We start from the raw sequence: 15198 nt of genomic DNA on the forward strand, positions 1-15198 counted from the left end.
GGTACATATTGATTGCAGTCATTTCTGCATTTTTATTCTTGCATGCTTTTTAAAACTTTCAGTATCTATCCTTTTTTTGTGAGTGGGATTATATTTTGGCAGATTCCCTGTAAATATAACCACCAAGAAATCTACTCTCACTGTCAATTTACTTTCCAATCCCTTGAATCTAGGGTGGCCCTGTTATGTGCTTTGGCATGAGAAGGTGATAGAAGAGGCTTGGAAACTTCTTCTCTTAGAGCCCCCCAAACCCATGGAGAGATGGCATCTTGTAGCCAGTCTTTCTCTACACTGCCAGCCCCCAAATCATGATGTAGAGACTTACTATTAATTATAAATTCTTGTTCTTAACTTAGGCTCACCCCACTAGCTCTTAACTTAACTCATTTATTTTAATCTACATGCTACCACATGGCTCAAGGCTTTTACCTCTCCTTCTACATGTCCTGCTTCCTCTGTGTCCAGCTGGTGACTGCCCCTTCTTCTTTTCTGAATCCTTTCTGTTCCCAGAAATCCTCCCTAATCTCTTCCTGCCTAATTGTTGGCCATTCAGCTCTTTATTAAACCAATCACAGTGACACAACTTCACACAGTGCAAGGGAATATTCCACAACAGTATCTCTCGGTAGAGAGAAGTCTCACCAGGCATGGCGCCAGTCTTTGATGAAGCCATCTTAGAAGTCCGAGCTCCACATGAGCTCCCAGTTAGGTTTTAGACACAGGAACAGCCAACAGCCAGTGCTTTATGTGGCAGAACACCCTGGCTTCGCCTGTGTAATTGACAGAGAGAGGAGAATCAATCACTGCTGTTTTGTTACTTATTTATTTTTTATAAACATTCAATGTAGAAGTTTATTTGCTTAATCAAGATAAATCACTTCATTGTCATTGCATTTGGGATGATAGAATGTTCATAAATGTATGATGAATGAGCACATATCCATGTGACATTTTATTTATTTCAATGGGTTGGTCTACAACACATCTGTAGGAAAGTTATTTAAATAATCAATTTAAAGCTAACATTTTGATATATCACTTAGATAGAAACTTTTCCAAATAAAATTTGAACCTCCTCCCCATTTTGCATTTAACTTATCAATGGGATTTCTAAGCTATTTCTTGTTTATTGAAAAAAAGTCATACAATATATTTTAGTCATATTTTTCTCTCCCCAATCCTCTCAGATCTTCCCCACCTTCTTAACTACCCAACTTTATGTTCTTTCTCTCTTCTAGCTTTAAAACAAACAAAACAAAGCAAAAACAAGCAATAGTCTTCCCCAAGAAACACACATAGCCACACCCCAGAAAAAACACAAAAACAGGTCAATATCCCTGATGAACACAGATGCAAAAATACTCAATAACTTCTTACTAGCCATATACAGACACATATAAAAAGCTTCATCCACTATGATATAGTTGGATTTATTCTAGAGATGGTTCAACATACGTAAGTCAATACATGTAACAAATCATGTAAGTGGACTTAAAGACAAAATAACATGGTCATCTCAATAGATGCAGAAAAAAATCTTGACAAATTTCAACATGCCTTCATGATACAGTTTCTAGAGACAGTAGGACTGGAGAGATCATATCTCAACAGATATATGATAAACCCACAGTCAATAGCATACTACATGGAAAAACCTTGAAGTAATCCTCCTGACATCAGAAACAACACAGGGCTGTGCACCCACTCCTTTTCAATGTAGCATTCACTAGAACAATAAGACAAGAGAGGAAATTAATGGGATATAAATAGGAAAAGAAATCAAATTAAACCTCTTTGCAAATGATATGCATCAGCAAAGTGGCAGGAAAGAAAATGGACTCACAAAAGTCAGCAATTTTTCTGCTTCACCAACAAACACACTGAGAAAGAGATTACGTTCACATTCCTATTCACAATAGCCTCAAAAAATATCTAGGAACAAACTAGCCAAGGAGGTAAAGGACTTCTGCATCGAATTCTTGAGATTTCTGGAAAAGAAAGAAAGAACTACCAAATAGAAAGACACCCAACGTTCACGGGTTGGTAAAATTAATATTGTGAAATGACCATTCTACCAACGGTACGTCTTCAGTGGTGGGCCTTGAGGTTTCAAAGGCCATTCCATTATTAGCGCTCTCTTTGCCTCTGCCTTGTACATGTGGATCAGATGTAAGCTCTCAGCTACTGCTCCAGCATCATGCCTTCCTGCCTGCTGCCATGCTCCCCACCATGATGACCATGGACTCTAATCCTATAGAGCCTTGAGCCCCATATTAAATGCTTTCTTCTATAAGTTGCCTTGGTTATGGTGTTTTGTCATGGCAATGGAAAAGGAGCTAAGAGAGAAGTTGGTACCATGGTTGGGGCTGCTGCTGTGTTTTGGAGGAATGTGGAAGACTTTTGAACTTTGGACTAGAAAAGCAGTTGACTGCTGTGAATGAGTAGAGTTAATCCTAGTAGGATCATGGAAGACAGTAATGGTGAGAACCATGTGAACTATGGAGGCCCACTCAAGAGATTTCAGAGGCAAACAATATTAGCAATTGGGCTAGAGACAATTCTTGTGGTATTTTGGCAAAGAATATAACTGCTTCTTGCCCTTGTCCTAAAGATATACCTGAGACTAAATCGAATAGTTTTAGACTAATTTTATTGGCAGAGAAGATTTCAAGACAACCTAATATTGACTCTGTCACTCAGTTGTTAGTGATCACTCTTATGCAGGCCTACAGTGAAAAAGAGCAAGTGAGGCAAAAAGAAATACAAAATGTACAGATTGAGGAGATGAGAACCAGGAAATTTAATGTTGGAGCTAAGGCATATGCTGCAGGAGAAAAGGAGAGGCTTGAAGCTAAATGGAATAAAGGGAGCAGTGTCCTCAGGGCAAGAATCTGTCCAGCTAATCTTACAACTTTTAAAAAGGAAAGCTAATGCAACAAATGGAAGCAATAAACCAAAGCTTTCACAAACATAATTCAAGGAGAGGGACCAGGTTCCATCCTACATAGGCTGTATTTGTCACCATTGGCCCTGTAGTTCTGGCTTTAGAGCCTTAAAGGGAGCCCTGGATCTTCCTCCGTGGCTAAGGAAAACTGATGAGGCCAGGCATGTGACTGACAATGGTGTTCCTGAACAGAGGCCTGGAGAAGCCGTTGTGTGAAGCTGTAAAAGTGAAGCCTGGATTTTGGTGAGGATCCCCAAACATTAGAGATACCAGAGGCGTGGGATGCCTGCCAAAGAAAGCTGCACCCAGGGAGTGGAGCCAATGCAAGGGAGAGAAGAGTGTGGCAGTCAGCAAAGCTGGAAGAGAGTAGCTATCTAAGCCATTTAACATTGGACATACAACTACAGGTTAGAGTTCTATCTGCTGGGTTTTGGTCTTAACTTTGGTCCAGCATTTCAGCAGATTGCCCAAATTCTTCCCTTTTGAAATAGTATTGTATAAGCTCTGACATTTTATGTTATAATATATAATTTGATTTTTGATTTTGCTTGAGATTGAGATTAAGAGATTGCCTTAAGTCTCAGAAGAGACTTGAATTTTTAAGCACTGTTCAGACTGTGAAGGACTATGGGAACTTTAGGAGTTAGAATAATGTATTTTACATTATGATATGGCCAGGAGCCTATAAGGGCCCAAGAGTAGAATCTAGTTGTCTAAATGAGAATGGTCCCATAAGCTGATATATTTTAATGCTTCATCTCTAGTTGGTGGAACTGTTTGTGAAGGATTAGGAGGTGTGGCTTTGTTGGTAGAGGTATGTCACTGTGGATGGCTTTTAGGTCTCAAAAGCCAATGCCATTCCTAGTTATCTTTCTCTCTGCCCCACGGTTGTTGTCTTAGCTACTGCTCTAGCGCCGTGCCTTCCTGCCTGCTGCCATGCTACCCACCATGATGGACATGGACTATAATCCTCTGGAACCTTGAGCTCCAAATTAAATGCTTTCTTTAAAAGTTGCCTTGGTCATGGTGTTTTGTCCCAGCAATAGAAATGTAATTAAGACAACATCTGAGAAAATATTAGTATCCAAAAAATATAAAACATCTCAAAAGAAAAAAAAAAAACAGAACCAAGAAAACAAACAACCCAGTTAAGGGTTGGGATAAAAATGGCTAGGAAATACCTCAGAAAGTTTCAACTCCTTTAGCAATTAGAGGAATGCATCTCATCACATCCCCATTAGAATAAGTATATCAAGATAATACAAATGCTGGTGAGGTTGCAGGGAAAGGGAAATTCTTGTCTATTCTTGGTTAGATTGCAAACTGATATAGCCACTTTTGAACTCAGCATGGAAATTCTCAAAAAGCTAAACATATATCTACCATAAGACATAGCTGTGCCACTCCTGGGCATATTCCCAAAGGATTGGACATCCCACTCTGCAGATACTTACTCAGCCATGTTCATTGCTACTCTATTCACAGTAACTAAGAAATGGAAACAACCTAAATATGCTTTCACTGATGAATGGATAATAAACTGTGGCACATATACACAATGGAATTCTACTCTATTGTAAAGAAAAGTGAAATCATGAAGTGTGCAGATAAATAAATGGAACTAGAGCATTTTATATTGAATTAAGTAACCCAGACCCAGAGAAACAAATGTTGCATGTTATCTATCATTTGTGGTTCTTAGTTCCAAGTGTATAGATGTGTATAACCCCTATTAACCACAGAAACAAGGGAAATAAGAAGGGGCTGGGGGTGAGAAGCAGGAGTTTTAGAGTGAGGAATGGAATGGCACAGGTGCTATGAAGGAGAAATGGGGAAATGGGGAGTTAATCGGAAGGGAGGATGGAGAGCAATACGGAATGAGAGGGTAGAAAGAGGGATAAACAACACTGATAAATAAGCAAGGCGTTACCATTTTATATTTACTTGAAATTATGTATAATACACATATACATATATGTATATGTAGAGTTTAAACTATACCACTTTATATATACTCTATGTATAGTTTAAACTACATATTATACCTCTTGGGATAACAATACTTCAAGAGCCATAGACTAGCAAAAAATCCAGGGCCAGGTTTGAGAAATCTTATCTCAAGTTGTCGGGAGAGTCAGAGATGCCCTGTCTTAGTGTTTCACTACTGTAATAAAGACCACAATCACCCCCCCCCCCTTTTTTTTTTAACTGTTTTCGTCATTTGGGTTCTTTTTGAACAAGAGGTTGCTCAAGTTTGTGAATGCACATTAACACTTTTTCCCTGGAGAAACCCTGTGTCCTGACTCTTTTGATCAGAATCTCACAACACTACAAGGATATGGGTAGATACCATTTACACCATTTCAACTGGCAATAATTTAAAAGTCTATAATGCCATGTGCTGTAGAGTATGTAGATCAATACTCTATAGGTAGTAAGTGTAGGACAAACTGATAAAATTCCTTGGGGAGAAATGGCTTGTAAAGGTTACTCCTAACTTTTCCATAAACCAGCAATTCCTATATTAGACACACACACACACACACACACACACACACACACACACACACACACACACACACACAAAGACTTTCTTGACTGTATGTTCAATGAGAGCTGTATGTAATCATTCATTATGGAACCATTCACATAAGTTGAAAACTATAATGTGTGTGAATGTCTATCGGTATTGGGATCTATAATAATAGCACGCTTATACAATGGGTTGTGAACCACAGCTAGACAGAATGTATTGAATAAATTGTACAAAAAATGTTAAGTGAAAGAAGAAAATCCCCCAGAATGGCATATGTTCTTTGCTTAAATTAAAAGCAAGTAAATTTTAGAACACATGTTATTTAAGCACTCCCATACTAATGTAGGTTAAGTTACATTTTACTTTTTAAAACAAGTGTGTAACGAACATGACTCATCACTCTGATTCCCTACGAGTCAGATAGGAATAAGGGAAGAGTGGTAAGGCAGGAGGCTCTAAGCTGTTGTTAAATTTCCAGTCCTCAAATTGGGGATAGCTTTAAGAATTTTCATCTGTTATTTTAATTCATTGACAATGAAATAAGGATGAGGTAATTCATTCACTAACAATTATGATTACTTCATAAATATGTTAAGAGACCAACTATTTTCTGTTCTGTAGATGCAACACTTAGATAATAAATTCTTCAATCTGATATCCATTGATCAAAAAATGTTTTAAATAATCTGTCAATTTTTATAGATAATGTCATACTTCTAATTTTCAATATAAACTTAATATAATATTAAGTATTTAAATTTATGAAATTAATTTCTTTTAACTAATAAAATTTATTTTATTATAATAAAATTATATAATTTAAAGTGCTATATATTATATAAATATAAATATTTATATAAATTTTATAAATATAAATATTTATATAAAATATTATATAAAATTAATTAATAAAATTTAACTTTATTAATAAAAAATCTAAAGCAAAAGGAAGAGATGAAACCGTTGTCTTAAGGGAGCCCTTCATAAAATTGTTATTTGGATAGGATTCTGGCTATAGTTACAGATTTCCTTAATCACCTCTGGGCAACACCAATCCCTTTGGGCCTAAACCACACTAACACAGTAGCCTTTAGAGTTGAGCACAAGTACTTCTTCACTATAGCAAAATAGCCTTGGAATACAAAGTGAACAACACAGTGCTCTCATGCAAAATGCAAGGTATAATTATGAATAAGAAAATGCAATAAACAATTTCAAATATTGAACCAAAATATGGTTAGCCAAAACTGATTTACTGATTTTTCCATTGCTTTCAGATCTAATTTTAATCCAACATCCAAATTAAAAGATACTATTACTATTGCATCTTAGTCCAACTGTTGCTTTTAAGTGTGAACAGGTTTGTGAGGTGGATATAAAGAAAGCTGGTAGTTAACCCAATTGTGTTTTTGGCACTTTCCCACTTTTCTGCACAAGAACTTCCTCTGCATTATTAATGAAAGGAGAGATCATCCTAGTGGCAGCATGGGTACATTCGGACTAGAGAAAAGCATGACAACTTCCTGCCTGGAAACATAGTCTCATCATCCTGTCCTCTGGTGAGTATTGTCTCCTGCATCCAGCAGAAGACCCAGAACCAGGTCATAGACAGTGTAGGCCTCAGTCGAACATAAAAACAGAATTCTGAAAGGTGTAGACTATATACGTAATATGGACACACTGGAGACCTCTTAGGAGGGAGGGCTAAAATTCAAAATCGACAGTTTGTATATTTTGAAGTTTCTGAGTGGTTTTCAGGCATCAAGCCCCACCCTAAGTATTCTAGATTTATTCTGTCCTTTGAGCCTCCTCCAAGCACTGAACAAAGCAGGTGCCATTTGGATACCAGCAGGTCAGAAACCAAGAGCTACAAAAGCCGATGAGCCTGATAAAGTTGACACAGTAGAGAAGAGGCAGAGACTGGTGCCGGAAGACACACAGGTTTCCTGAAGCCAGGATCTTAACTCTTTTGACCTGATCCTTTTCTGTTTGGACTTTGGATGACAGCAACATACATCTTGGTTTATTATTAGTAAGTGAACATGTTTTTAAGTATTAAGACAATTTCAAAATCTTGTTTCTATTTTCTCACCAGATCATTATACATATCAAACTATTCCCAGATATGCTTAGTTCACTTATCTTAAAAATTATTGAACTTAGCAAATGGAACAATGTTACATTATTGGAAACTGAAATAAGCCAAGTACAAACCAGCTTTGTTTCAAATGTAGCATGCCACTTTTTACCACCTGTGTCTTCGGGTATAGTATCCAAAGCCTCAATTTTAATAACATACTCCCTTTCATATTAAAGCTAAATAACAGCCCATATTTGAAGTCAAAGGCTTACTCTGATAAATAGAGTGGTTAAAACATAAAGGATGCTATGTTTAGGTAAAAACATGAGATTACAAAGAGCATTTCTGTTGTGGCATTTCTGACGAGAATGCCCAGGGTCTTAAGTGATCCACACTTTATGACGAGTTAGTGAGATTTGCATCTGAAAATACTGACGTATGTTTTGGAAAGGTATCGAGATCACAGATGCTCCCAGTTCTCTTCCATAGTGTTGCTTTTCTATGGTGTGCTTTCACTGTTGACTTCATGGACTTGAGCATGGATGAACCACGGTGGCCACCGGACAGCAACAAAACAAACTTGGAAATTCAAGGTCAGGCAGCACAAGGAACATCTGGTTCAGCACTCTTCCTGCAAAAAGAAATCCAAGAGTTTATTTGATAATAACTTCTAAAGTTAAAAAAAACCTTAAGACACATTTAATGGTTTTATTTATTTATTTATTTATTTATTTATTTATTTATTTATTTAGTGTGTGTGTGTGTGTGTGTATGTGTGTGTCTGTGTGATGCACATATTGGCCAAGGAACAACTGTTGGGAATTACTTCTTTTCTTTCATCCTTACATGGGTTCTGACATGGAACTCAGCTCTTCAGGCTTACACTATAAGGGCCTTGTAACTGCTGAGTCATCTTGCTGGACCTCCAATTTTTAAATTTTATTTATTTATTTATTTATTTATTTATTTATTTATTTATTTATTTATTTATTTGTTTGTTTGTTTGTTTTTCGAGACAGGGTTTCTCTGTGTAGCTTTGGTGGCTGTCCTGGATCTCACTCTGTAGACCAGGCTGGTCTCGGATTCATAGAGATCTGCCTGGCTCTGCCTCCCAGATTAAAGGCGTGAGCCACCACCGCCCGGCTAGGACCTCCAATTTTTGATAAGCTAAATGATCCAATATATACTTACATTTACATCCTTAACCTAATAAAATGAAAGGGAAGGATCACCAGTAAGCATCACGGTAGTGGGTGGTTCAGGAAGAGTTATGAAGAATGAGGTGGAAAGAAGGCTTCTGGGGTGGTTGTACTATTTTTGACTGGGTCCTAGTTACTAGACTGATTATCTACTCAGCATCTTCCTTATTTTGATATTGTATCTGTCTTATTTATTAACTAAACCACATTAGATGTGAGGCCATGGTAGGTAGACTACTTTTGGTGTTTCTTTTGGAATTAAAACGAAGAGCCTGTGCCTAGGTGTCACCAAAAGGAGGTTTTGTGTTCATCGAAAGAGGCACCACTTAAAGGCAAAGCCAGTCTCCCTGCCACTGAGCTTACACAATGGGAGTTGTTTCACAATGGGAGTTGTTACACAATGGCAGTTGTTACACAATGGCAGTTGCTGAATGTTCTCTGGAAAGAGTGTCTGTACTGGAGAGGGATGGAGTCAGAACTTCTGAGGTTTGTTTCTACTTTAGAAATCATGGCTTTTTAATTCTGAACATTCTCAACTTTAAGAAATCCAATGAACACAGGTAGCTTATAACCACAGTATTTCGGGAGCTGAAGTCATCTCCTGATCCTATGGTTTCTCTGTACAGGATATGTATTATACTACGCTTGTGCATATTTTTGTGCACAGAAGTACATTTGTGTATCTTAGAAGTCAGGCTAAAAAAAAACAAGAAATTTGAGTTTAGTTCTAAACCATCATGTAAAATGAGTATCTCAAAAGGTGAAGGGGTCAGGGAGAACAGTGCCTGTTTGAAGTGTGGGTAGTCTGTTGTTTTAAAATTAAATATAAGCACAGGTTCTAGAACTTTCATGAGTATTAATGTTCCTTACCTCTCACTGAAGAAGGGAATACTTTTATATCCACTTCACATATGAAGAGCTTAGCATTCAAACAGGTTAAATTACTGCCCAAGAGTACAGCTTATGTACAGTTTATGACTGGGATTTAATACCACGTACATTGCTTGGAATTCATCAGGGGTGGCGGCACATGCTAGCAAGCCCAGCACTTGCAGGGCTTGGGAGGTAAAGGCAGAGGGATCCTGAATTCAAGACCATTTCCTGCTACACAGCAGATTTAAGGTCAGCTTGAGCTATAAGAGACTCTGTCTCAAAAAGTACTGCCCCCCCCCCCCGCCCCCCCCCCCCCCCCCCCCCCCCCCCCCGCCCAAAAAAAAAAGAAAAGGAAAAAAGTCCATCTAAGCCCTATGCTTGACTTCCTACTTATATAAAAGCATCCTATTAATATAAAAGCTTGATATTCAGCTAAATTTACATTTTAGACTAGGAAAAACTACATTGTCACTCCATATAATTTGTGAATAAAACTCATTTTCATAATTAAAACATTTTCATGCTCTAAGGTTTATACAACAATGATTTACTTGAGGTAATTTATCATCACCTTGTTATAATGAAAATGAGGCGCTTTATTTTCATGCCTATGGGAACACTATAAATATAAGAAGTTCTAGGTCTGAAGTTCATGGTTCAAAGCTCACTGACAAAAAAGATGCTGAATGACTAAACATTGCATGTATGCACAGATATGTCACATGATGCAGGAATAGCAAGGTTGATGAAAGTTTTATTCCTTATCTATTCTCTTTAAGAGGTAACCAGGTGATGGTTTTTCTTAACAGGCTCCACAATAACCAGAAAACCTACTTGCTATTGAATTTGATGAGGATGGTCACTCCACTGCTTGCTGTATGAACTGTCTCTTACTGAACCATTTGCCTGGCTTCTTCTGTGGAGTGGGTGAGGGACCCAAAGCTGACAGTGGCTGTTGCTATGTGTCTGTGATGGTCAAAAGATTCTGGAAATGGTTCAATGTTTAACCCTGAAATAGATCCATAAAGTTGAGCAGAATATCTAACAGACATTTTTAAGGTATTCAAAGTGGCACAAAACACATAAAGGTTAATAATTAGAAAGGTTATTTCTTTAGAAACAAAGATATATCATCAATGACAACAACAAAATAGTGTAACTATGAACAGCAAAGTTGATACAGAAAGCATAATGCTCACAACGTTGAACAGAGAAAAACTCAGAAGAGAAGGATGAGGTGTTGGTGGTCGTATGGTTATGATAATTATAATGGCTGGGATGTAGGCATTTGTAAATGAACACGAGAACAAGGATTATGCTATCAAGTGGTGGAGCACATAAAGAGTTAAAAACTTTTTACTTGAAGTTTAGCTCCTTTGATAAAGGAAAGATCTATCACCATCAAGTGATAAATGTCATAATTCCAGGGGAAAATTTCAAGATCTTCTCTATTTCAGCAGGGTATGGTGGTTCAAGGCCAGCACAAGTGACACTGCAAAGCCCTGAGTCACACACACACACACACACACACACACACACACACACACACACACACACACACATTCATACATACTTACATACATGCATATACACACATATATGGTATATAACGTGACTTTTATAATTATTATGGCTTTAACACACAATCAAAACACACAGAACCATGGGTGAGGTGATACTGCATATTCATGCTTTTCAATGTTTTCTAATGCACAGGGACTGAGTTCAGCACATTGTAGAATCATCTGAATACAAACAAGTATGGACTAGTCATTGACAAATATTTTAAATATGCTCCAATAAGAAGATGCATCCAGATGGATGGGTTTTAGACACTTTGTGACAAAAGTCAGTGACTTTCCATTTCACCCAAGGCTGAAATTATTTTTGGTTACCATAGTATTGTCTCTTAGCCTTTCCTAAGGAGTGATGGAAATGAACAGAAGCTCTGGGGCAGACTTCATCCTTCTGGGATTTTCCAGTCGACCACAACTGGAGCACGCCATCTCTGTCGTTGTCTTCATCTTCTATATTGTGACTCTGGTAGGAAACACAACCATCATTCTAGTGTCCTATCTGGACTCTCAGCTCCATACTCCCATGTATTTCTTCTTATCTAATTTGTCTTTTGTGGACCTCTGTTACACTACTAGCATTGTCCCGCAGATGCTGGTAAATCTATGGGGTCCAAAGAAGTCTATCACCTATGGAGGGTGTGTGCTCCAGTTCTTCTTTGCTCTGGACCTGGGAGCCACAGAATGTCTCCTCTTGGCTGTAATGGCCTATGATCGCTATGCTGCTGTTTGTCAACCTCTTCACTACACAGTAATAATGCACCCTGTTCTTTGCCAGAAGATGGTGCTGTCGGCCTGGATGGGTGGTCTTGGCAGTGCCTTAATTCTTTGTTCCTTGACTTTGAAGTTGCCAAGGTGTGGGCACCGGGAAGTGGATAATTTTTTCTGTGAAATGCCAGCGTTGATCAAGATGGCTTGTGTCTACTCCAGAGTAATTGAGATTGTTGTGTTTACTCTTGGAGTTATATTTCTTCTAGTACCTCTATCACTTATCCTCATCTCCTATGGAGTCATTACTCAGGCAGTGATGAAGATCAAGTCAGCAGCAAGGTGGAAAAAGGTCCTTAATACATGTGGTTCCCACCTCACGGTGGTAACCCTGTTTTATGGAACACTCATTTATATGTACATGAAGCCCCAGAATACCATATCCCATGAGGAAGGACAGTTTTTCACTCTTTTTTACACCATTGTCACCCCTAGCCTTAACCCTTTGATCTACACCTTAAGAAACAAAGATGTAAAGAGTGCAGTGAGGAGAATTCTGGGAATAGACAAACACTCTGGCAAAGTGTGAGGTCAATGGAGAAAAAAATTCAGCCAGAGTGTGGCGAGCTAAAGGAGCAACGGCCTTTGTCACAGGCAGCTTAGTCAGTCCATTCAAGACCATTTATCTGGCATTCACTTAGTAGCTAGAATTTCTTAGGCACAATGTTAGCTTTCACCATGTTTATGTTCAGGACTATGGATATAGTGTGGTCAGCTGCCTCCACTCCAGTTCCTACTGTGATGAAGTGTATGTGTGGAAACTGGGAGTCAAAGTAAACCTTGCTTGCTTCTCAAGCTGCCTTTGTCAGATAATGAAGAGATGTGGAGGAGAGGAGAGGAGATGGGAAGGGAGGGGAGGGGAAGAGAGAGAGAGAGAGAGAGAGAGAGAGAGAGAGAGAGAGAGAGAGAGAGAGACAGAGACAGAGACAGAGACACAGAGACAGAGAGAGGACACAGACAGAGAGACAGAGACACACAGAGTGAGGAACAAGGAGTAGCAGGAGGAGATGGCTATCAATGAATAGTAAAGCTTTTAACCCTTTCATACCAGTTTAAGTACACACAGTGGCCACATGAAGACAAAGAATCATGTTTTATGTTCTTGTGTGTTAGCTGGGCTATCCGAAGATGGCACAAATACATCCATTTTTATTGTTGTTACTGAAGGGACACCAGCCCACTCAGGCATGGCTCTGGCAGGCCTTGTCTTTTCCCCTCATTCCCTCTGCCTTGCTAAAAAAAGTTAGGTTAGCCGGGCGGTGGTGGCGCATGCCTTTAATCCCAGCACTTGGGAGGCAGAGGCAGGCGGATCTTTGTGAGTTCGAGGCCAGCCTGGTCTAGAGAGCGAGATCCAGGAAAGGCGCAAAGCTGCACAGAGAAACCCTGTCTCGAAAAACCTAAAAAAAAAAAAAAAAAAAAAAAAAAGTTAGGTTAAATTCCTAAAGCTAGCCACCAAGGTCTATTCCCTTATTTGGCCATTTCCTCCTCCTGAGGCTGACTACCAAGGTCCAGCAAACAGAAACCCCCTTTGGCTCACCTAATTAACATGCATAATTAAAATTAAACACCTCATCCTAACACAGGGTCTCCCTCTTTACCTTTATAAACCACCATTTGCCTATGTGCCACATCTGTCTCCTCTTTGTCCAGAGGCAGTCCTTTGTCCCTCTGGGACAAATACCCTCGTCCCTTTCCCTTGTCCCTCCTCTTCTCTTTCATCCCCTATCTCCCTTACCACAGCATCCTAGCCCACTCTAACACAGACTTCCCTTTCTTCTCTTAAAAATTGTACCTTCAAGGTGATCTGCTGCTGTTTTCCTGCCTGAGTCAGAAAGCAGTCACTTTTAACTTTTCCTCCTTGATTGATAAAGGATCTCTCTGTGAGAGGTGTTTGGATGTGGTTTGTGTCTAAGCCAGGGTCCCCTTCAGTTACTATTCTACTAACCCATCATCCCATGCTTGTAGTACCAACAGAACAGTGGTTCTCAACCTGTGGGTCTCAACCCCTTTGTGAGACCCATGTCAGATATTTACATTATGATTTATAAAAGCAGCAGAATTACAGTATGGTGTGTGTGGGTGGGGGAGTCACCACAACCTGAGGAACTGTATAAAAGAGTTGCGGCATTAGGAAGGTTGAGAACCACTGCAAAAGAACTATCTAGGGTCTATATTTTAGGCTCCTCTTCTTGAAAATTCTCCAAATTTTAAATTCTATAAGTAAGTTCATGTCAGTTTGCACGCTAAGACAAGGCCCATTGTTGACATTTGTTCTCGCCGGCACTGTGGTGCCACTAAGGTGGCGCCTTGGCTGTATGTAGTCCAGGACCTCAATCAATAGTGCACCCCATGAGAACCAATGGCGTCAGGTTTCTGCCTGATTTATAGCTGTCCTTGTAAGGAGGCTGTCATCTTCTGTCCCTATTCTTGACTTTTGAATCTCCGAGGCGCAGTTTGGTCTGAGTGGGTGCTTTCAGAGCTGTTAGGATAAGAGCCTGGGCACTGGCTCAGCCACAGACCATTAATTAGTCAATTAAAGAAAGAGTAGTGAAAGGCAAAAGAGTTATACGATCTGAGGTGAAGCCACAGAGTCTGAAGCAGCAATCATGGAGCCTACGTGGGTCTCTGACTCTTCTGCCTGCTCCTAGGACCCTTTTCCTCCTACTGGGTGCCTCATCCAGCCCTGACATGAGGGTTTGTGCTTAGTCTTATTTCGTTTTATTATGACAAGTTCTGTTGATATTCCTGGGAGGCCTGCTGTTTTCTGAAGGGAAAGGGAGGAGGAGTGGATATGGGGAAGAGGGGAGGTGGGGACTGGGAGGAGAGGGGGAAGGGGAAACTGCATTTGGGATGTATTATATGAGAGATTAAAACAACAACAACAACAACAAGAAACAGTGGTGCAAAGCGGTAAAAGAGATTCAATGTGGTCACACTGGAAAATGGAACAAAGAGGCCAAACGACAACCACCCATACCCATCTTTTTGTCGCTAGGGTGGGGTTTAGTTTTAAATAGTGGGCAAATGGTATGCATAACTAAAGTAGGCCTGGTCAGGGTATGGCACCACCCGACATTGTTGCCACTGCTTCCTTCTCCCACAAGGTTGGTGACAAGTTGTCAGAACTTTGTGAAATCTCTCTGCAGGAAACAAACTCCTTCTCTGGTTGGCATAGGCTTCAGCCTTTTCCTTTGCTAAATATATAGGCTTCAGCCTTTTCCTTT

The 15198-nt window shown here is 39.4% G+C and overlaps 1 protein-coding gene across 1 annotated transcript; it reads left to right on the forward strand.

Annotated features, from left to right (window-relative positions):
- Positions 1-2156: 2156 nt before the first annotated feature.
- Positions 2157-12503, forward strand: LOC128104364 (putative olfactory receptor 2W6). Its single transcript, XM_052729248.1, has 2 exons — positions 2157-2169; positions 11560-12503. The coding sequence occupies exons 1-2, from the start codon at positions 2157-2159 to the stop codon at positions 12501-12503; spliced, it is 957 nt and encodes a 318-aa protein (XP_052585208.1).
- The last annotated feature ends 2695 nt before the right edge of the window (positions 12504-15198 follow it).

Source organism: Peromyscus californicus, unplaced genomic scaffold, assembly GCF_007827085.1.
Source record: "Peromyscus californicus insignis strain IS unplaced genomic scaffold, ASM782708v3 Scaffold_8__1_contigs__length_139910024, whole genome shotgun sequence".
Lineage (NCBI taxonomy): Eukaryota > Metazoa > Chordata > Mammalia > Rodentia > Cricetidae > Peromyscus > Peromyscus californicus.